The following is a 23,005-nucleotide window of genomic DNA, read 5'->3' as shown; positions in this document are numbered from 1 at the left end:
AGGATCACAGGATGACCTAATGGTCTATGGTATTAAAGCAAAACATTCAAAACAAAAATGGATCCAAATGCTTAAGGATATGAGACATTACCACAGGCAAACGGCTGAAGTGGGAGAGAAAAATGTGCAAATTACTGATTTGGGGGTTGCCTGCTCTTTGATTCTGATGATCGATGGTTTAAGAAAGGTCTTATTTCTAAAGACTTAATACTTTAAAAATATTGTACAAATTACAGAATTCAAATAAATGAGAAATCCAAATATTTTTATTTATTCATGGACATTGCTAAGCACGAATTTTCAGGCCAAAATATCTTACTGAAAAACATAAGCTTTGACATTTGAAATATAAAAAATAGACCAATTCATGAATTTGTTAATGGCTCTTCCCATGAATTTGTTATATAAATTAGCTAATTTATATAAATGCCATCAAAGAGGATTATATACAGTAAGAAATTAACAATTTATATATTTTTCAATTTATTTTATTGGAGGACAATTACAATACTATGATGGTTTTTGCCATACATCAACGTGAATCAGCCATAGGTATATATGTGCCCCTCCACCCTGAACTCCCCTCCCACCACCCTCCTCACCCCATCCCTCCAGATTGTCACAGAGCAACAGCTTTGGGTGCCCTGAGTCATACATCAAACTTGCACTGGTTATCTATTTTACATATGGTAATGTGTATGTTTTGGAGAAGGAAATGGCAACCCACTCCAGTGTTCTTGCCTGGAGAATCCCAGGGGCAGGGGAACCTGGTGGGCTGCCATCTATGGGGTCGCACAGAGTCGGACACGACTGAAGTGACTAAGCAGCAGCAGCAGCAATGTGTATGTTTCAATATTATTCTCTCAAATCATCCTACCTCGCCGTCTCCCACTGAGTCCAAAAGTCTGTTCTTTATGTCTGTGTCTCTTTTGCTACCTTGCACGAAGAACTGTCAGAACCATCTTTCCAGATTCCATAGATATGCCTTAATATACGGTATTTATCTTTCTCTTTCTGACTTACTTCACTCTATATAATAGGCTCTAGGTTCATCCACCTCATTAGAACTGACTCAAATGCATTTCTTTCCATAACTGAGTAATATTCCATTGTGTGTATGTACCACAACTTCTTTATCCATTCATCTGTCAATGGACATCTAGGTTGCTTCCAAGTCCTAGCTATTGTAAATATACAATTTACACATTTTATATACGCTATATAAATACTTGTTTGCTGCTGCTGCTAATTCACTTCAGTCATGTCTGACTCTGTGTGACCCCATAGATGGAAGCCCACCAGGCTCCCCCATCCCTGGGATTCTCCAGGCAAGAACACTGGAATGGGTTGCCATTTCCCTCTCCAATGTGTGAAAGTGAAAAGTGAAAGTGAAGTCGCTCAGTCTTGTCCGACCCTTAGCGACCCCACGGAGTGCAGCCTACCAGGCTCCTCCATCCATGGGATTTTCTAGGCAAGAGTACTGGAGTGGCTTGCCATTGCCTTCTCCGAAATACTTGTTTAGGTTAGTTTAAGTCGCTCAGTCATGTCTGACTCTTTGCGACCCCATGGACTGTAGTCTACCACACTCCTCTGTCCATGGTATTTTCCAGGCAAGGGTACTGGAGTGGGTTGCCATTTCCTTCTCCAGAGGATCTTCCCAACCCAGGGATCGAACCCAGGTCACCCACATTGTAGCCAGACGCTTTACCATCTGAGCCACCAGGGAAGTCCATATAAATATTTAACATAATTTATATAATTACATGTAGTAATAGTAACACTTGGTAAATTATATGTAGTAGTAAAAGCTAATTTATATAAATGCCATGAAAGAGAAACCTCTTGAGCTAAGATAATCAGAAGTACTAACTGTTGTTATTTGTGTTGAAACACATGCAAAAAACAAAAAAACAGGACAAATTCTGCATCCCATACTACAAACCCCTAAGAGTTTCCCCTGAACATTCCTGCTATCCCTTACACTCCCAGCTGGCTCTGCAACAACTGCAAGCACCCCCTCTGCTGCATCTGAGGAGAACATCCCCAGGCCACAGGGTCAGAAACTCGGTTTAGCTGGACTGTTGAGATGTTTCTTGGCTCTCCCTGTGCACAAGCATCCTCATGTCAGCTGGGCACTCGGCATCACAAAGTGATCATCACTCCCAGGAATCAAAATGGGGGTATCGGGCTTCCCTGGTGAACCAGTGGTGAAGAATCCTCTTTGCAATTCAAGGGACACTGGTTCGATCCCTGGTCCGGCACATACAGCAGAGCAACCAAGCCCGCGAGCCACAGCTACTGAGCCCACACACCTCGAACCCGTGCCCCACAAGCGAGACCACTGCACTGAGGAGCCCGGGCAGCACGACAGAGAGCAGACCCCACTCGCCTCAGCCGAAGAAGCCCACGTGCAGCAACAAAGACGCACCACAGCCAAGACAGCAGAGAAACTAACAATGACTAGGGCGACAGTCCAACTGTGCTCCTTCTGATAACAGTAAGTAAAAGGGGGTGTTCTCAATTGAAATAGTTACAAAATGTCAGGTCTAGAAAATGGAACAAAGACAAGTCTTGAGAATGTTCCAAGAAGGAAACAAGGAAGAAATAATATATGATCTAGTCTCAGTCATTTGTTTTTATTTATTACACCCTGACTGTAAAAGACATGGGGTTTTATTTTTTGCTAGCTGATAAGTATTTCATAGATTCCGTTTACTTATCAGTGTAATTGATACAAGCATGACTCTCTACTGTAGATCAAGAACTTCCCAGAAAGAATGCCTTCCTCTCCACCCCCACCCCCAAAAGGAGCGTTCGTTATGTTCACTTACAATGAAATCACCCACTAGCAATCGGTCAAGAGTCTGTCGGATTTCCGCCTTGGTCTGCATCTTCAGTCTGTTGTACTGTCTTCGTGCAGCTTCAGCCACTCTCAACTCAAGTTCAGACTGATAACCAAAACCTGCAAGGTTGGAAATATCCAAGAGTCAGAATCTTCTTAAGACTGGGTGAAAGAAAAGTGCTGCAACATCTACTCTGACCAGGAATTTCCACCAAAGCTAAAAAACACTCTGTACAACAAGAGTTCCTTACTCCAGCCTGAGCTGGGGTTACAGGAACATGGCAAAAACAGTGAGGGACAGCCATGCCGAGAAAGGTTAAATACATAAGAGATGGGTATCTAAGTTATTAGAATTTCTAGAATCATTTTCTGAAAGATTCCAAACTATTATATTTCAAAATCCTTAAAAGCATGATCATTACTGAAAGGGAAACTGGAATTTAGGAGGATTTGCCTTCTACATTCTGTCAGTGTCAGAGCAATGAAGCCAAGACATTTATGCTCACCGTCTTCATGACAGGGGCTTCCCAGGGGGCTCAGTAGTAAAAAACCCACCTGCCAATGCAGGAGACATGGGTTCAATCCCAGGATGGGGAAGATCCCCTAGAGGAAGAAATGGCAACCCACTCTAGTCTCCTTGCTTGGAAAATTCCACGGACCGAGGAGCCTGGTGGGCTGCAGTCTGTGGGGTCGCAAAGAGCAACTAAGCATGCACACACATTCATGTACATGAAAAGACTCAAAAACTGGATCAAAAACTAAAACAACTCTTATGAAAGGGGAGTGACAGATACATTTAGGAAAGCACTATTGTTTTATCGATTTCTCTATCAACAGAACTGCTTCTTTTGCACATACTGTCTCAAATCTTTCTGTGAAACAAAGGCAGACATATGCAAACCAGTGATGACACAGAAGAGTCCAATGACGACCTCTGCAGTATTTACTGCTGCACCAAACAAGTAAAACAGACCACTGATCCTGTCATCTAGGAGAAAATTCTTGAACACTCCTCCTAAACTCTCTGGCCTAAAATATCCTGGGTAGCCAAGGAAACGACTGTCAAAATAGATGGAAAGTATTTTAAATGCATGCTAAATGAAGGCAAAAAAAGAAAAAATATTAAGTCATTGATTCCTCTTGGAAGAGCAACTTTCCAAAGATATTCACTTTGATTCAGTATCGAAGGACAACCCTTACTCTCAGGCCTTCTCTACCACTACCAGGTCATCGGAATGTATGATAACCCTTGTCCCAGAAGTGACAACAAAGAGGTCATTAGAAAGTAACATAATCAAACAAAAAAGTTAACCTGAGGTATGAACCTTTCCCTTGTAGAAAAAGTCTGCTACTTTTTTAATAGCCTGGGGATTATATATGATGTTCAAGGGCCTCGTGCTGACATTCAGCCGCCTCTCAAAATGACTGTGCACTGGATTTCTCTCATACAGCATCTCAAAAACCGGGTCATCTGGATCTGCAGCTAGAGGAAAAGAACAAGAGGAAAAAAAATAATTAGAAAAAAGCAAAACAATCACCTTATTCTTTATAAGTGGCAAAGAATTCTGGAGAAAACAAAGACATTTCCTCAATTATTTCCCAATTAAGTCTCATTTTTGAAAACTTTATAAAATAGAGAAACTAATAAGGACTGCTTCTAGGTATCAACAGGACTCCTCAAGACCAGGTTGTTGTATTCACTCCCATCACGGAACCCCAGACCTGGAAGGTTGCCCCAGTCACTCACCAGTCAAGGGAGAGCACAGGGTGGTCTCCAAGTCAGATAAGGATCCACACAGCAAACCCATGGGCACAAAACAGGACTCACTCCCTCTCTGACCTCTGACCAAGACTACTGATCTTTAATGGTTGCATTTTTAAGGATGAATTTAAGAACACATGACAGTTTACCAGGATAATGATGGCTTCTGTCTGCAGTTGTTGTTTGGAGTCCAAAAGACTGGGAGACTCTGCCAACTTCCTTTTGCTAATGAACACACACAAAACACATAAGGGTCAGGGTGAGAGGGGCCAATTCACCGTGCACACATTCTCTCCCATCTTACCCTTTGACGTCACTCTCACTTAGCACAGTCGAATCAAAACTCATGTGACATCAGGGGATGCAGACCTGGAGGCCGAGCCCTCCAGTCTGTGCCTTTCCCAGCCTGTACAGGCAGCGTGCTGCTCTGCACTCAGCACTACATGAACTACTGCTCAACGAAGACTGGATGTGCACAGCTTTTCACACTTTCATTCTGCTTTCCCACCCTATCCCCAACCCCCCAAGCCGAAAAGTTATGGGAAGCATAATAAGGAGCCAAAGATTCAACTCTTCCAATCACACCTTTGCCAACTCAGTAAGATCAAAGATATTCTCGTCTAAGAAGAATATTATATATATAAAAAAGTACACATATAGAGAAAACCTGAAATGGTTCTTCTGTAACTCTAGAGAGATGAGAAGTCCTATTGGTGACTAATGATCAGAATGCATGAAAATCACTGTCAAGATACAGAGGAAATTCAAACACTGACCTTGAAATGCAGGAAATAGTCGTGCCAATAGCATTTTTTCCCAAATCCAGGCAACTATTCTAAGGTGGCTACAACACCAGGTCGGGGGAAGCCACTGCCATAAATCCCACCAACACATGGCAACAAAATCAAAAAACTTAACTAACTCTAGTTATATTATGATCAGTGTGTCTCTCTCAAAATGATCAAACGTCGGAACGAATCAAGTTAATACTACTTATTGCTTGCCTAAAACAGACGGCAATTTACCAACACCCTGGACGAATCATACAGCTATACCTACTGGATTAGGGAAGACCAGAAGAGGAAACATGGTTCCTTCCGTAGCCAGGTCTCGAAGAAACAGTCCACCCAACCGGACTAAGAGCAAGGAGGAGTTTCTTCGAGGAAGAGATTCTGCTAGAAGTTTTACACCTACAGAAAATAAATGTTAAGAGCTGATACTATGCCATCATAGCCTTAAGTATTTTCAAAGTATTAGACATAATATTTTACAGTGAACTACCAGATATCATGAACTATTTCTCCTTCGAATTGGATAACCCTATCTACATATCTATATGTCTACTTCCATTCAGTTCAGTCTCTCAGTCATGTCCAACTCTTTGCGACCCCATGGACTGCAGCATGCCAGGCTTCCCTGTCCACTGACATAAATCTGTAAGGAACATCAGAAGTTTTCCAACACAAATGAATTTTAAACAGAGCACTTCACAATTTAGTTCAAGCAATCTGCTAGTTCACACTAAGTTTATGACTTCTCAGCTCTCAAGATTACAAAGTCAAAGTCAGTCAAAAACTGGCTTTTTTTTTTGGTCACTTGCCTTTAAACTACTGACAGACCTCAGATATGTGGCTATTTTATGAACTACAATAAATCTTTTTATTTAAATAATAAATAATTTGTGAGAAAACATAACTAACATCTGGGCATTTATTTACATACCTTCAATTCAAATGCACAAAAAGAAGTCAAAAAACTTTCATTATTTGCAGATTCCATATTTGCAAATTCTCCTACTCACTAAAATTTACTGTAACCCCCAAAATAATACATTCACAGTGCTCTGCAGACATGTGCAAAGCAGCAAAAAATTCAAGTCACCTGAAGTGCGTGTTTCTAGTTGAAGTTGAACAAGGCAACATTCTGCCTTCTTGTTTCAGCTCATACCAGTGCCCTTATCATAGTGCTAGCTTTTGGCATTTTTGTGCTGTTTGTTGGTGATTTAGCTGTTTAAAAGGGCCCCCAAGCACAGGGTGGAAGCGCTACGTCTTACAGAGGAAATACACGTAGTAGATAACCTTCACTCAGACATCAGTTACAGTTTCAGTGTCGCTGGCCATGAGTTCCATTAACGAATCAACAACATGTATTAAATAAGGTGTCATTAAACACACACGCAATAGCACCCCACTCCAGTACTCTGCCTAGAAAATCCCATGGACGGAGGAGCCTGATGGGCTGCAGTCCATGGGATCACTAAGAGTCGGACGCAACTGAGCGACTTCACTTTCATGTATTGGAGAAGGAAATGGCAACCCACTCCAGTGTTCTTGCCTGGAGAATCCCAGGGATGGCGGAGCCTGGTGGGCTGCTGTCTATGGGGTCACACAGAGTCGGACACGATTGAAGTGACTTAGCAGCAGCAGCAGCAAACATGCACACACACAGAGAACAACATTATGTACTGATCCACTGATGAATGTGATCACCAAATGCTTACAGACACCTAACCTTGTGTTTCCCCTAGGGGCCATGACTCAGGACTCATGGCAACTTTCTACAAGACAACTACCGCAAATACCGAGACTCAAGTGGACACTGGTGTCTGGGGAGATAGCACCAGGTAGCATTTTAGGGGCAGCACCTGAAAACTCAAGCTGCATGAAAGCACTCTGGTTCATCTGGGGAGCCCCCTGCTCCTGGTGCAGCAGAGTCACGGTCCCTCGCTGCAGCTGCAAGTTCAGTTTCGCAAAGACGTGGTCTCGCTTTGTGTACGTGTTCATACAAGAGGCGTCTGCAGTAGGGTCAAAAAACTCCTCGGAGCCTGAATGTGAGGAAGAAGAGGCTTTAAGAAAACACATGGGAAAGTTTAAAAAGCACTGATCACAGTTTCAATGATATTACATAACTATTATCTCCCCTTTAGGAAAGAACTCCAAAGTCATGGGTGACTTTTATTCGCCAACATGAAATGACTCTAACTGCCTTATAAGGGCTCTGATCAACTTACTGTCAAATGAGGGGCAACGTCAATTTCATGATAAACTACAGAATAAGGCAGCACTGCCCAACACGGTGCAATGCTCTATACACTGTACTGTCCATATGGTGGCCACTAACCACAGGAGGCTCTGAGCACTGTGGCTCATGTGGCTAGTCAACTGAGGAAGTGAATTTTTTATTTTATCTGAATAAATTTAAATAGCCATTTGTGACTGCAACTATCATACTGGGCAGCCTGGGTCTAAAGGGTGATTCTGGACTGGTATTCAAGCCCTCAGGGTTTCAAACTTTTGAACTGGCTGAGACTTAATTCTTTTACAATCACTACTACTCAGATCTGTTTGAAACCATGTAAATATTCAAATTCAGTAATGAAATTATAAACGAAGTATCTCTTAAAACCTACTCTCAGGCTTTGCTGGAGGTCCAATTGTAAAGAATCTGCATGCCATTGCAAGAGACACAGGTTTAATTCCTCGTCCGGGAAGAGGGCAACTAAGCCCATGGGCCACAACTATTGAGCCTGTGCTCTAGAGCCCAGGAACTGTAACTACTGAGCCCATGTGCCACAACTACTGGAGCCCACAAGCCAAACTAGAGAAAAGCCCATGCAGCAACAAAGGTTCAGCACAGCCAAATATAAATAAAGAAAATCATTTTTTTTAAAAACCTCTCTCTGCCTCTATAAACATAAGACAAACTGTTACAAATGTCTACCTTTTTTTTTTATTTGAAATATACCATGGGCCAGTTTCACAAATAATAGGTGAACCATGAACCAAGTGTCTCCCTTCACTGTAATCAAGAAGGGCATGTGAAAGCCAGCTCCCACCTTACCCAGGATCTCCTCGGGAGTCCACTGCTCCTGCGGCTCCGCCATCAGGCCCTCCACTGGCTTCCCTTCAGGGCTCTGCTGCCCATACCAGCCACCCCAGCCAGGAAACCAGGACTGAAGGTACTGCAGCATCCCGCTGCCTCCCCCAGGGCCTGGGTCTCCAGGAGACTCTCCCAGAGGATCCAGCTGAGGCTCCCGCAGGCTCTGTGTCAATCAGAAATGAGCACACGTGAGGACCAAAGGCACAGACAGGGCGTGAGGTGCCACTCCTCTCTCTCTGTGCCCCCAGAGGCACTCAGCGTGCTGGGTGTGAGCAGTTTCTCTTGGAGGATCTCCTACCTCTGCCAGTTCTTCCTGCTTGTGAAACCGTTCATGAACCAGTTCACGCAAAATCTTCAGTTCCTCAAAGCTCTGTTCCTCTTCAATCCGATACATTTCCTCCTGTTCGGGTGAAGACAGACAAAACAGGTGTCATGGCTGCAGAGAAAGTGGACACCATCACGAACCTGTCCAGTACTAAAGGAACCCACCTGGCCCCCAATGTTTCCAATATTTCCAAGGCCCAGAAACCATGAAGATAAAGAGTGAGCTCCGTAACTGCTAAGCTTCTGGTTCAAACAGCTTTTCCATATAACCCTGGTAGATCCTACCTGTACCCTGAGACTAACGGGAAGTGCAGAGAGAGCAGAGATGGTATTGCGTTGTTAACGGGTAAGTGAAGGACAAGTGTTGCAGGACTAGCCCATCTTTGCTCAGCAAAGGCAGTTTACAAAGTGCTTTCACATGCGTTACCTCAACTGATTCAAGTCGGTGGCTGGCTGTTAATCTTCCTAAGTCAGAGGAGGAAACTAAGGACCTAGTTTACAGAGTAAGTATGCAGGCCTCCAGCTTCTTTATATTTCATGTGGGACATTAGCAAGGAAGTGGTCATTTTCATTCATTTCATGCTAGTTAGGAAAGAACAACAGTGGCCAGCTACACACAAAGCTGTGGAAGAAAGCAGAGTCGGCTCTCCTAAGCTGTTTCCTGAAAGTCAAAGTTGTTAGTCGCTCAGTGGTGTCGGTCGCTCTGCGTCCCTATGGACTGTAGCCCACCAAGCCCCTCTGTCTATGGGATTCTCCTGTCAAGAATACTGACTGAAGTGGGTTGTCATTCCCTTCTCCAGGGGATCGTCCCGACCCAGGGATGGAACCTGGGTCTTCTGTACTGCACATGGATTCTTTACCATCTGGGCCACTAGGGAAGCCTTATACCTCATCATTAAGGAAAAGGAGAATATACACGTTTACTTGCTCACCTCAGTTGTAATTTAGATTTTTCCCTTGCTCCATGTCCTTCCCTATGCCTTTAAGAAAACTATCCAAAACAAAAGGTCTGGTTTATTCCATCCTTTTATTAAGGCTTCTATGTCAGTAACCACGCCTGACACTCATGAAAGAAGCACTGGCAGAGTGGGTCATACCTCAGGGTGCCAGCAAAACAGGTGAGAACACCCAAGGATGCAGCATTGCCACTGGTTACCACAGTGGGGTGCTCTCACAGGCTGAACGTGTCCCCCCCATATGTGCATGTTGAGGCCTGAACCCTCAACATGACAGGATCTGAAGGCGGAGCCCATGGGAGGTAAATAGGTTTAGATGAGGAGATGAGGACAGGACCATCATTATGGGACTAGTTCCCTTGTAGGAAGGGGAAGACAAACAGCTCTCTCTCTGCCCAGGAAAGGCCACGTGAGCACACAGGGAGAAGGTGGCTGCCCATAAACCAGGAAGATGGTCTTCCCCAAGAACCGAATCTGCTGGCACCTCGATCATGGAATTTCAGCCTCCAGAACTGTGAGAAGTAAACATCCACCGTTGAAAGCACCCCAGCCTATGGAAAGTTGTTATAGCAGCCCAAGCTAAGACAGGTGCTAAAGTACGCTTAGAAGTGTTTACTAAAGAATGAGTTAATTGAGACAATCCCCAGGCTGGAATTAGTCTAAATTGCTATTACAAAAAGTGACACTCACAAAACCGAAACAAATCAAGGAAGAAAACGCTCCCCACTGCCCTCCCCGAGGAGACAGAGGAGACAGACTGGAACTAGAGGAAGCTCCAGGCCAGGACCCTAGGACTGCCAGCTCCAAGGGTCTCTGGTTCTGCAGGTAACTGAAACCGGAGCTGGCCTTCCCCTCGCTGCACACACTCGGCCTAGGCTCTACCCCCAAAACTCCAGAGTCCATCAAGTCAGTTGGGGTTAGGGGAAATGTGAGGAAAAGAGTTAGGATCTGGTGTTCGATACAAGTGACTAGATGCAAAGTCTGTCTGAGCCCTGCACAGAGAGCCAGGGGACCTGGCGGGACCACGGCCCCTTTTCCTTCCTCCCAGCCCATGGGCCAGCTCCCCTCTAGCAACAGAAGGTGGAGAAAGCTTCCTGCAGAGGCAAAACCCGGCCTTCCAAGCAGCTCTCACCCTAGTAAGGCCAACTTTATCCTAAAAAACTATGATCCCGAACAAAGACTTTTATTTCTTCACAGATTCCATTTTCTTCAGTCTTGAAGAGACATTCTTACCCTCTGAGTGGAGACGAGAATTGCGAGACAACACCCCTTACCTTGTCTTCTGCAGAGAGCAAGCCTCCTCTCAACGTGGTGAAGTACTTGTCGGTATAAGACACGGCGTCACGGGCCCGGCCCAATAGGAAGCCCCATGTGCAGCGCTTTCTCTGCTCCCGGATCTCGTGCAGGTTGGCATTCAAAGCGAAATACCACCACTCTCTGCAGCTGAAACATTTCATAGCCATCTAGTTACTTACAGCAAAAGCGATGAAAATGCTATCGACCCAGGGCAATCCAGAGTACACAACTCCCATTCTGGACATCTCTTCTCTTGTTGGCCATCACTTTATATCACATCAAATAATATTAGGCTAACTTCAACCTGTGGGGAACGCTAATCCACTGCATCCTCAATAGATACACCAATAATAGTACATTACTCAATGGTCTGAATGACCCATGACATCGGCCTCTCCCACTGACAGACAATCAAGTGATGGCTTTACAGTAAATACCATTGTAAGATAATCAGCAAGGATTTGACTGCTAAAGATCTTAAATGGAAGACGTCAGGGAAGACTGGAAATACATAGGATCTTTAAAAAAGGTTTAATATATTGATTGGTCAAGTTGAGTACATCTTATTTATCCTACATGCTTGGTAAGTCACTTCAGTCATGTCTGACTCTTTGTGATGCTTTGGACATTTATGCTATAGATGTCATCAAGTGTATTACATAAATGCTGACCACACTGGTTAGGAGAAAAGATACAAGGCAGTAGGTTTAAGAGTGCTACAAAACATTTACCACACAGTCAGACCCCACCAGAGCAAGGCGAGTCTCCTTGCTACATGAGACTGAGTTGCTGTTGCTGTTGTTCAGTTGCTAAGTCGTATCCAACTCTTTGCGACCCCATGGACTGTAACCCACCAGGCTCCTCTGTCTATCAAGTCCTCCACGCAAAAATACTAGACTGGGTTGCCATTTTCTTCTCCAGGGGATCTTCCCGGACCAGGGATCGAACCCAAGTCTCCTGTGTCTCCTGCACTGGCTGGCAGATTCTTTACCACTGAACCACCAGGGAAACATACCTGAGACGGAGAGGACCTTCTAAATTCCACTATGCTCGATCTAAGAGTAAACCCGAGACACCAGAGATACACAACAGCATGATAACAATGATAACAGAAATGGCATTTTAAAAACCAGAAAAATCAACTATACTTTTATCTTCAACCATGTGAAAAAGACAGTGAGGCACATTTCTGATCTATATACAAAAAAGAACGTGCTAGAAAATGCATTCTACACACAACACTTAATTGACAAGCCTTACTTCTCAGACACGGCCACTTTGGGTTTCCATTTTCGGAACTTCACCTGCCTTTCCTTTCGCTCCAGCTCCTTGAGGAATTCCATGATTTGCCGGTACTGTAGCTTTTTATTAGAAGTTAAGTGGTACAAGGTTAGAACTGGTTTATTTCTTTTGCTCAGTAAAGACATTACACATCACAGGGACAGTCATACTGGTCAACCCAGTGAGTTGAAATCCAATGCCAACTACAAGACCAAACTCCAGCACTACATAGCATGTCTCTCTGAACACGATCAGTTAAGTACACAGATTCACTGTCTCTCTTATGCTCTTCATTCAGCACTTAAAAACATCAAGTCAAACTAACCTGAGACATACCCAACCCGAGCATATAAAGACAGTGGGTTCTGCATCTACCATAGCTTGGTCTCATGCGCACTTCCTTTCCCACGAGGGGACCCTTCTATCAACACCCCAGCTACCAGCAGACAGTGACAGGAAGGAGGAGGGTACCTGAGAGAGTTTCAAGGGAATGGTCTCCAGGTGAATATCACATTCGATTCGGGGAGTGTGCCGAGAGCGCAGAGGCTCTTTAGAGCAGTTTCTCTTCAGAAGAGCAGAGGCACACACGGGCTCCAAGATGTAGTGATGGTCACGACTCTCCATGCTCCTATCCATGGCCTCCTGAGTGTCATAAGAACGGCTGTCATTACAATAGATATCTCCCAGATCAAGTCACCTGGTGCAACGTTGTCTAATCTACAGCAAATGACATCAGAATCCAAAAGCAGGAGAAAACTGGGAATCCAAAGCTCTCCAGCATTTTTAAATTTGTATTTACATTTCTTACAGGTAATACATTCACACAGTTTAAAATTTTAAAGGCAAAAAAAGTGAAATCTCTCCTTCCTACTCCTTCTTTCAGTCACCCAGCTACCCTATTCTCAGGCAACCAATGACACCAGTTTCTTACATATTCCACCAGAAGCATTCTGTACAGATTCAGGCAAATGCATAACTTTTTGGTTTTTAAAACCAGTCTTACACAGAAGGCACACATGCTTTTTTAGCTCAGTTTTTGAAACTTAACACTGTGTCTTAGAGACTATTATGTATTCATTATAAAGATCTCTGCCCTTTATTTTTTTATTGCTGCATACTCTTCTACTGTATGAATGCACAATATTTATTTAATCATATTGGCAAAACAAAAACCATTCTGGACAACAGCATGCAAGGATAATCGTGGTTGAGGGAAATATGAGAACTTTCTCTCCATTTCACTTAAAACCAACTACAATTTCTTTACAAAAAGATTAAACTGAGATTTTTCTAAATGTCCTTCACAAACGGTAATATTTTACATCCAATGATTTACAGTGGCATTCTAAGTATTCTTACAGGAATGCCACCAAAGGTGAAATTTCAACATAAAACATGGTAAGAAATCTCTTCTTAAGAGTCAGATGTGGCGCTTCATTCACTGAAACCCTGGGTGTACAATGGTGGCCAAGAGAGCAGAGAACACTAATAATACATCAAGTGCGTGCAGCTGAAGACCACCCAACAGACGCAATGAACCAGAAGTATAAGCAGCAACACTGATAAATCTTAAAATGGAGCTTTAAATGAAAAAAAGCAAACAAATCTATAATACACTATAAATGTAAAACACATTCAAATCCCTATGTATTTTTTAGGGTTACAGACATAGCAGGTACCTCAAGAAAACATACTCTTACATACTCAAGAACGGATGCCAAGGAGGGAAAGCGGGTGGGAACAGGAACAGAGACACAGAGAACAAAACCCCACATGGCCGTGATCCTACACACTTTATTGCTGTGCTGTGTTATAAGAGAGCCCTGCCAGAATCATACCTGTAACTCCACCTGAGGCAAATCCCCCAATAAAGTGCAATCGACATCCCAATAGATGCTAAACTCTGCCACATCTAATTGCTTTTTCCGCATTAATTTCTGTACCTGGGGGAAGATAGGGAAGACAGCATGATTCTTTATTCACAAATCTATTCATTCATTCAACAGGCCATTAGTGACGAATCAAGCATAGGGCACTTTGCCAGGTGCTCCAGGGACAGGGGAGCCTGGTGGGCTGCCGTCTATGGGGTCGCACAGAGTCGGACACGACTGAAGTGACTTAGTAGCAGCAGCAGCAAGGTTACAAAACAATGAAAACATGGTTTTGCTTTTACAGAGTTCAGAATCTAGCTGAATGGAAACATAAACATGTGAACAAATGTAATTAAGCAGAGGAAAGCAGAGGAAGAATATATAAGATGCCACAAGGAAACAACTGAAAAATACCACTGGGCAGATAAGTATCAAAAGCTGTGTATGTTTCAGACAGAAGGTAGAAAGGAAGGTTTGGGACACATTGCACAGAATGGGGCCAATGACACAATAGGCCCCATTGCTTCAAAGGACAGAGAATACATCTGTGTAACTGAAGCGCTGTGTTCAGGGGTGGGGCAGTACTGGGACATGTGTACAGAAGTGCTGTGTTTAGGGGTGAGGCTGGTACTGGGCAAAGTGTACAGAAGCGCTGTGTTCATGGGTGAGGCCAGTATTGGGACACGTATACAGAGGCACTGTGTTCAGGGGTGAGGCCGGTACCAGGAAATGTGTACAGAAGCGCTATGTTCAGGGCTGGGGCCGGTACTTGGAAATGTGTACAGAAGCGCTGTGTTCAGGGATGGGGCAGTACTGGGACACGTGTACGGAAGCGCTGTGTTCAGGGATGGGGCAGTACTGGGACACGTGTACGGAAGCGCTGTGTTCAGGGGTGGGGCCGGTACTGGGAAATGTAGAGAAGCGCTGTGTTCAGGGGTGGGGCCGGTACTGGGAAACGTGTACAGAAGCACTGTGTTCAGGGCTGGGGTCGGTACTGGGAAAGGTGTACAGAAGCGCTATGTTCAGGAGTGAGGCCGGTACTGGGACACGTGTACAGAAGCACTGTGTTCAGGGCTGGGGCAGTACTGGACATGTGTACCGACACACACAAGGAGTGGAGAGTCACTTGAGTATTGAGAAAAGTAGGTTGGAGTGCTACTAGGTGTATTAGGTTGAAAAGCTCCCTCTGCACCCCGCAAAATTCGTGTTGTCCCAGAACCTGTGAGTGGGGGAACTTACCTGGAAATAGGATCATTGCAGATGTAATCAGATTAAAATAAGGTCATACTAATCAGAGAGGAAAACAAAAAATACCTAGAGAAAATGCAAGCACAACAATCCAAAACCTATAGGATGAAGCAAAAGCAGTTCTAAGAGGGAAGTTTACAGCAATACAATCTTACCTCAAGAAACAAGAAAAATCTCAAACAACCTAACCTCGCACCTAAAACAATTAGAGAAAGAAGATCAATATGGCTTTTATTGTATCTTATATGATTAAAACGGAACTTTTTGTGAAAAAAAAATAAGGTCATCTAGATTGGGGTAGACCCTGAGCAATAAGTTTTTTCATTGTATTTTATTTTATATGATTAAAACTGTCGAATTCTTTGTGGGAAAAAAAAGGTCACAGGGGATTGGAGTGGGCCTTAATCTAATCACTGGTGTCCTTAAAAGAAGAAACAGACACAGGGGAGAAGGCCATGTGAAGAAAGAGGCAGAGATTGAAGTGATGGATCCACAAGCCAAGGCAACCACGGGAAGCAAGGACAGACGCAGGGGACAGTTTCTCCCTCAGAGTCTCTAGGAGGAAACTCTGCCGACACCTTGACCTTGGACTCTGGCCTCCAGCACTGAAGAAACCATCCAGTTTGTGGCTAAATTGTTATCAAGCCCTAGGAAACCAATACAGTAAGAAGTCTGTCATACTAAGGAGTTTGGATGTCACACTTGAAGGGACATGAAACCACTGAGGGCTTTGGTGTAGGCATGTACCAGGACCAGCTATGTGTTTTAGAAAGAGAACTCTGGCAACAGCGCAAGGTAGAGCTCCCCTTTACCCCAAATGGAGTCAAGAGTTTGTCAAGAAAACAAGCAAGTCTGTAGAATCAAGCTATAGTTCAGGAATACAGCGACCCTTGAACAACTTGGGAGTTACAAGCATCAAACCTCCTTGTAGTCAAAAATCCTCATATAACTTTCTGCTCAGCCCTCCTATTCATGGTTCTGCACTGGAGAATCACGTGATACTGTGGTATGTTTTTAAAAAGAAGTCTGTGGACAAGTGCACCCGCAGTGTTCAAGCCCATCTTGTTGGAGGATCCACTGTATCTGGTTGCTCTGAGCAGGGCACCTCCAGCCCCAAACAGTCACATCCACTTGCACCAGTGTCCTTATAAACACCATCACTCTCCTCTATATGCCGGGACATGGGAAAGGCTGAGAAGACCTGGCACAGGACAAATCAAGAGCCTGGGACAGAAGTGAGGTGGGGTCGCAAGTCAGAAGCTTACTGACTCAGGCAGAAGCTGACAGGATCCTAACTCAGACAGTCGAAGTGAGGGGGACAGGAAAGGAAGAGCCATGTTTGAGACAGTTTGGCTTGAAGCTCAACATTCAGAAAATGAAGATCATGGCATCTGGTCCCATCACTTCATGGGAAATAGATGGGGAAACAGTGTCAGACTTTATTTTTTGGGGCTCTAAAATCACTGCAGATGCTGATTGCAGCCAGGAAATTAAAAGACGCTTACTCCTTGGAAGGAAAGTTATGACCAACCTAGAGAGCATATTAAAAAGCAGAGACATTACTTTGCCAACCAAGATCCGTCTAGTCAAGGCTATGGTTTTTCCCGTGGTCATGTATGGATGTGAGAGTTGGACTGTGAAGAAAGCTGATCGCAGAAGAATTGATGCTTTTGAACTGTGGTGCTGGAGAAGACTCTTGAGAGTCCCTTGGACTGCAAGGAGATCCAACCAGTCCATTCTAAAGGAGATCAATCCTAGGTGTTCATTGGAAGGACTGATGCTGAACCTGAAACTCCAATACTTTGGCCACCTCATGCGACGAGTTGACTCACTGGAAAAGACTCTGATGCTGGGAGGGATTGGGGGTGGGAGGAGACGGGGACGACAGAGAATGAGATGGCTGGATGGCATCACCGACTCGATGGACATGAGTTTGAGTGAACTCCGGGAGTTGGTGATGGACAGGGAGGCCTGGCGTGCTGTGATTCATGGGGTCGCAAAGAGTTGGACACGACTGAGCAACTGAACTGAATGAATAGGGAAAAGTGGCAGGACGCTGTGACCAATGGATACAGAAGCTGAGGAACAGGAAGTGAAGAAATGAGCAGAGGCGTCTAAAGACGAGTGTCATGGGCGAGAACACGTAGTCTGAAGCAAGGGAGGCAAACTTATTCTGTAAAGGGCCGGAGAGAGCAGATATTTAGGCTTTGTGGGCTCCCCAGTGTCCTCGGCTGTAATACAGGATAACAGTGGTAGTGAAGAAAAATGAGAATTCAACGCGGAAGACCAAGTAAACCACTAAGAATAGTGCCTGGCACAAAAAGGGATCAAAAGTCAGTTTTTATGTGTTTGTAACATGCAGTAACATGTCAGAGAAAAAAAGGAAAAAAGTTGATTTCAGGAAAGCAAAATGGGCAGCTGGAATATAATGGGATCATTTTGATTATAACAAGCCTAAAATACCACAGGCTTCCATGATAGAGCAGCAGTAAAGAACCCTCCCACCAATGCAGGAGACACAGATTCGGTGTCTGGGTTGGGAAGATCCCCTGGAGCAGGGCATGGCAAACCACTCCAGGATTCTTGCCTGAAGAACCCCATGGACAGAGGAGCCTGGTGGGCTACAGTCCATGGGGTTGTAAAAGAGTCAGACACGACTGAGTGACTAAACAAGAAAATACCACAGAGGTGTCCCATAGGAAAAGACCCTGAATCTGAAGGCCAGAAGAGGTGTGGAGAATGGCTTTCAAGATGTGGATGCCGTCGGCACATATTCCCAGGTGGCTGACAAAACCCTGAAACAGAGTGAGTATACCCCGAGAGTGCACGTAAGGACAGAAGAAAATAAAAAATGAGACCCTTTCTGCACCTCAGTTTCTTCATGTGTAAAATGTGCCAACGTTGATGGATGAGTGAAATAATGACAGGTCAGAGGAAATTAACACAAAAGACATCCACACCTGCCAAAGAACATGGAGAAAAAGATGGTGATCTCACAGAACATGAAAGGACTCAAGGCACAGCCCCCAAAGCCCCAGACCTGGTGCTTTCTTTCTGGTTTGCAGGTATATTTCATACTCACAGGCTCATTCATGGCATTTTGCATGGATACATTCTTAATGCAGATGCCAAATGCAAAAGGATGGGAAGGGTTGGTAACACCATCTTCAAAGCGCAAATGGACATCTTGAATTTTTAACTGCAGGAGGGAAAAAAACACATTTACAATTGCAGCAGGTAGAGTACTATAAGCAAGGGTCAAACCATGCTTGAGCCACTTAAGTAAACCACAGCAGGTATTTTATATGAACGCGTATGTGCTTGTGTAAATACACAAACACACCCAATACTGGGCAAATACACCCAATACTCTAAGTTCCTAAGAGTCAGAATCACAAACTGGACATGAATGACATTTCTTTTGATTAGTGCCAACTCAAGAAAAGAGTTAATGGTACTTCCATGGAATCATTTCAGAAAACACCTTAAACACTGAACTAAAGTAGTACCACTGTGTCTAGATAAATGGCCCTCCCTCTCTTATGACATCTTCATCTGGTCCCTGAGCCCTCAAACCTAGACACAGGAATACGAGTAGGGCATTTCCACTCTAACCTTATTTATTTCCCCGTGCCCTCTACAGTAGGACTACTGAAAAAGCACTCTGCTTCAATGAATTAAAAAATAACAGACCGTGAAAAGACCACTCAGAGAATGGGAGAAAACACTTGCAAGTCATGTGTATCTGAAAGGGACGAGAATCCAGGATATATAAAGAACTCTTACAATTCAACAGTAAAGAATTCATTTTTATAAATGGAAAAGGAGTTTGAATAGACGCTTCTCCAAAAGATAAACAAAAAGCCAATAAGCACCTGAAAAGATGCTCAACAATATTAACCATTAAGGAAATGCAAATCAAAACCACACTGAGTATTACTTCATACCCACTAATATGGCTATTATTAAAAGACAGAGAATAACAAGTGCTGGTCAGGATGTGGAAAAACTGAAATGTTCACATATTACCAGTGAAACTATAAAACTGTTCCTCAAAAAATTTAACATATAGTTACCATATGACTCAACAACTCCACTCTTAGGTATGTATTCAAGAGAAATGAAAACATGTTCACACAAAACCTGATACATCGATACAGCAATATTCCTAAGAGCCAAAAAGTGGAAACAACCCAAACGTCCATCAACTGATAAACTGATAAACAAAATGTGGTCTACCCTGAGAACTGCAAAAACTCTAGGTAATCAATGTTCCATTCAAACACCTCCACTAAAAGATTTGAAATTTTAATGAAGGCTTCTAGCAGCCTCAGGCTGTGTCCCTGGGACAGACATTCCATCCCCTTCCTGAGTTCCTATGTGGAAAAGCTCAGGGCTGTATACCCCAGCCAACACCTGACAATAGCGCACAGCCCCCTCCCTTTTCTTAGAGCATTTATCAAAAAGGTTACAGCTGTGAATCCTTTCGCTGTCCCTAAGTGATGTATCTCCTACAACTCAAGGATCTAAAAGCCACTCCCTTGAAATGCAATCATCAGGAAGAAAGGGACTCCTGTCATCCATCTCTATGGATCAGCTAGCAGATACAGATGACCTAATCACATCCACACTGATCAACCCTTTGTAATTTTCCTCCTGAGCCCTGCCCACCCCACCCCACCCCCCAACACAAACCCTCATTCTCCCTTTAAAACACCTGGTCACTTCTTTACAAGTTGGAATGGAGCTCTGCTCTTTCCCCTACTGTCAGGAGTCACTGAATAAAGTCTGTTTTCACCACTTTAACTTCACTCCAGCTTTGTTCCTCTTTGGCAATCCATACAATGGAATATATTATTCAGTCATAAAAGGAATAAAGTACTGATACATGCCACAACACGGATGAACCTTGGGAGCATTATGCTAAAAAGCCAGATGCAAAAGGCCACGTAGTGTACAGCTCCACTGATATGAAATGTCCAGACTACACAAATCCATAAAGTACATTAGTGGTTGCAGGGACTGGAGGAGAGGGAAATACGAAGTGGTTGCTAGTTGGGAATAGAGCATCTTTGAGGGATAATGAAAATATTCTGGAATTAGACAGTGGTGATGAATGCTCAACTTTGTAAATATACCAAAAAACACTAGTTTGTACACTTAAAAATTGTAAAATTTATGGTATGTGAACTAAATCTGCAAGTTATTATTAAAAATAAAGTTAAAATAATGACAATATCTAAAAAACTCAATGAGATAAATAACTGCCTGAAAAAGAATTCAAAGCAGTCACCTGAAATGTACTGATCTTTTTACCAATGTTACCAAAGTTATGAATCCAGCAACCTCACACTGTATTCTGGGGGGGAGTGGGACACCTTAAAAAAACATGTGGCCTGTCACATGGCACTGCATGAAAACCCTGGAGTTGATAAGTATGGGCTGATTCTTATGACATTCCTGAAAATTAGTGTGAACCCTATTCTTGGTTTTGAGGACAAAACAAAATGGTAATTAAAGCAGACAATATGGCCAGCGGCCCGAGCCCTGTAACTCATCACACGGTCCCAGACACGGAGGTGGGAGAGTTGTTCACAACACACTATATAATCAACTGGAAACCATATCCAACCGCTCTCAATGTCCAGAGGAAGAAACTGAGACCAGAGAGATTAAGTGATTTGCCCTGCAACCAGATAGGATTTTTCTCCTTAGGCGGTATATCCTTCAGCAAGTGGCGTTCCCATATTCAGAAAGAAAATGAAGTGAAGTGTCAGTGAAGTTAAGACTCCTACTCACACTAACTGAAGCAAGAAAAACCTGTATCTGACTCACTTTTCAGGTTCTCCCTCCACCACCGCCTAGGAAAAGGCACACCTGAGCAGTCAGCACTCTCTGCAGACACTCTGTGATCAGTTACACCCACGAGAAACCAGCAACCATGACACGAAACACATTTAAGCCTGAGCGGTCCCCCTCCGCGTTCATACTTTATAAAAGCCACTAGGACTTACTTCAATGTTCTCCACAATCCTCGTAACTACTGAGGCAGTGACTGAATACCAGTAAGACTCCCCTTTCTGCTGGCGTTCGTTCTACAAAGGAAAAGAGCTGGTGTTAGAATCCAGGGCTTTGCTGATTTCAAGTCTCACCACCACCGCTCTCAGGCCAAGAGGATTTCTGCCTTGCCTTCCATTTTTCCTCCAGGGCATGAAGGAGAGCTTTCTTGCGCTCCCTTTCCAACAGCTTCTCCTTTTCATCATTGAAATCCTGTATTTTTTCAGGGGCTCCAATTAAATGAAGGCTGGAGATGGAGATCACCCAAGGGTCCACATGGGGGCGGTAGAAGGGAATCTGAAGGGTCACTTTCCCAATTAAGCCTGGGAAGAGGAAAGTCTTGTTAAATGTCTGACACGTGTTTAATTCTATTTTTCTGTATTCTTCTAGTGTCCTTTAAGAAGTATTATTATTTTTACTATTTACTTTTTAAGAAGACAAGCAGTCAGTTTTCCTACATGTGAAACAAACGCTACTAGGCTGAGAGCTCCAAGAACAAAGGCATAAAAAGTAGAAGCTGGAACAAGGTCAGTGTAACTTTTTCATATCAAATGCAACATCTCTGCTCTGGAAATTACCTCTTCCCCAATGGGACTACATCATAAATTTCCCTGGGGTTTCTTTCTCCCCATGGCACTTGCACAAGCCTGTGGGCACACAACTCATTTCTTCTTCATTATTAATTAGTTGGCTGATAGGTACTTACTGGGAGTTAACAGACTTACAATACACCCAATTTCAAACACAGCGACTGAAACGTTGGTCATGTTGAGGTGGAATTCTATCGAGAAGGAATTCTGACTCTTCATGAGACCTCGGACTGATGGGAGAGCTAAATGGCCTGGGAGAACTGTAACACATATTTCCCGAGTTCTACCATTTCTAGCCAAACCTCCCAGAACACAAGGCTTCTTTCACTTCAATTAATAAGAGGCAAGTCACCACCAAGGAGTAAAGCATAAGAGCATGTGAACCGTCTGACCTAAGGGATCTCTTAGAGATCCCAGCTAACAGTCTACCTCGGAAAGTATAACATTAGCAGAGTGTGATCATGCCTGCCTAAGATCTGGAATTCGAGCAGGAGCAATCTGTTATATTTAAGATAACAAAGTATCATTGACACCAAGTGATCAGCTGTGTAACCCAGTAACAAATGAAGATGTATGTCACAACAAATAATGAAAAAATAATTTTGGCTTTATCTAGAAAAATGAAAGTCAGTTCTTACATTTAATAAAATTTTTATTATAAACTGAAACCACACACCAGTGTTCACAACAAAGAATTCTAACAATAATTAGTGCAAAGTTGCAATTCTAATCTTAATTAATTGGAAGGACAATTATATGACAGCAAAATATAACTTCTGCTACATTCCATTTTGGCAGCGCAAGCGTAACAAAGGTCATTTTTGCCAAAACATTAGAAAAGATCAATTTTCCCCAAAAGCCTCTTAATCCTTTGATATTCAATTAAGAACTCTTTGGCA

General features: G+C 43.5%; 1 protein-coding gene across 8 annotated transcripts in view; it reads right to left on the bottom strand.

Annotated features, from left to right (window-relative positions):
- The window catches only part of VPS13D (vacuolar protein sorting 13 homolog D), a 273,340-nt gene that overhangs the window by 234,886 nt on the left and 15,449 nt on the right, over nucleotides 1-23,005 (bottom strand). For all 8 annotated transcript variants that reach the window (XR_016039627.1, XM_088845450.1, XM_088845451.1 and 5 more), the window contains 14 exons: nucleotides 21,649-21,839; nucleotides 21,474-21,554; nucleotides 18,542-18,658; nucleotides 14,179-14,283; nucleotides 12,812-12,982; nucleotides 12,320-12,420; nucleotides 11,038-11,206; nucleotides 8,782-8,883; nucleotides 8,445-8,646; nucleotides 7,249-7,428; nucleotides 5,664-5,794; nucleotides 4,754-4,829; nucleotides 4,155-4,325; nucleotides 2,832-2,962 (listed from right to left, as the gene is read on the bottom strand). Coding sequence is in view for 7 of the 8 variants with exons in the window: in XM_088845450.1 (XP_088701576.1) it covers nucleotides 2,832-2,962; nucleotides 4,155-4,325; nucleotides 4,754-4,829; nucleotides 5,664-5,794; nucleotides 7,249-7,428; nucleotides 8,445-8,646; nucleotides 8,782-8,883; nucleotides 11,038-11,206; nucleotides 12,320-12,420; nucleotides 12,812-12,982; nucleotides 14,179-14,283; nucleotides 18,542-18,658; nucleotides 21,474-21,554; nucleotides 21,649-21,839 (1,928 nt within the window). In the remaining variant the exon portion in view is untranslated. The remainder of the gene's footprint in view (nucleotides 1-2,831; nucleotides 2,963-4,154; nucleotides 4,326-4,753; nucleotides 4,830-5,663; nucleotides 5,795-7,248; nucleotides 7,429-8,444; nucleotides 8,647-8,781; nucleotides 8,884-11,037; nucleotides 11,207-12,319; nucleotides 12,421-12,811; nucleotides 12,983-14,178; nucleotides 14,284-18,541; nucleotides 18,659-21,473; nucleotides 21,555-21,648; nucleotides 21,840-23,005) is intronic.

This window comes from Moschus berezovskii, chromosome 17 (genome assembly GCF_049115385.1).
Source record: "Moschus berezovskii isolate FMDL1 chromosome 17, NW_MosBer_1.0, whole genome shotgun sequence".
NCBI classification, from domain to species: Eukaryota; Metazoa; Chordata; class Mammalia; order Artiodactyla; family Moschidae; genus Moschus; species Moschus berezovskii.
The sequence above is the reverse complement of the archived record's forward strand: the minus strand, read 5'-3'. Positions and strand labels throughout refer to the sequence as shown.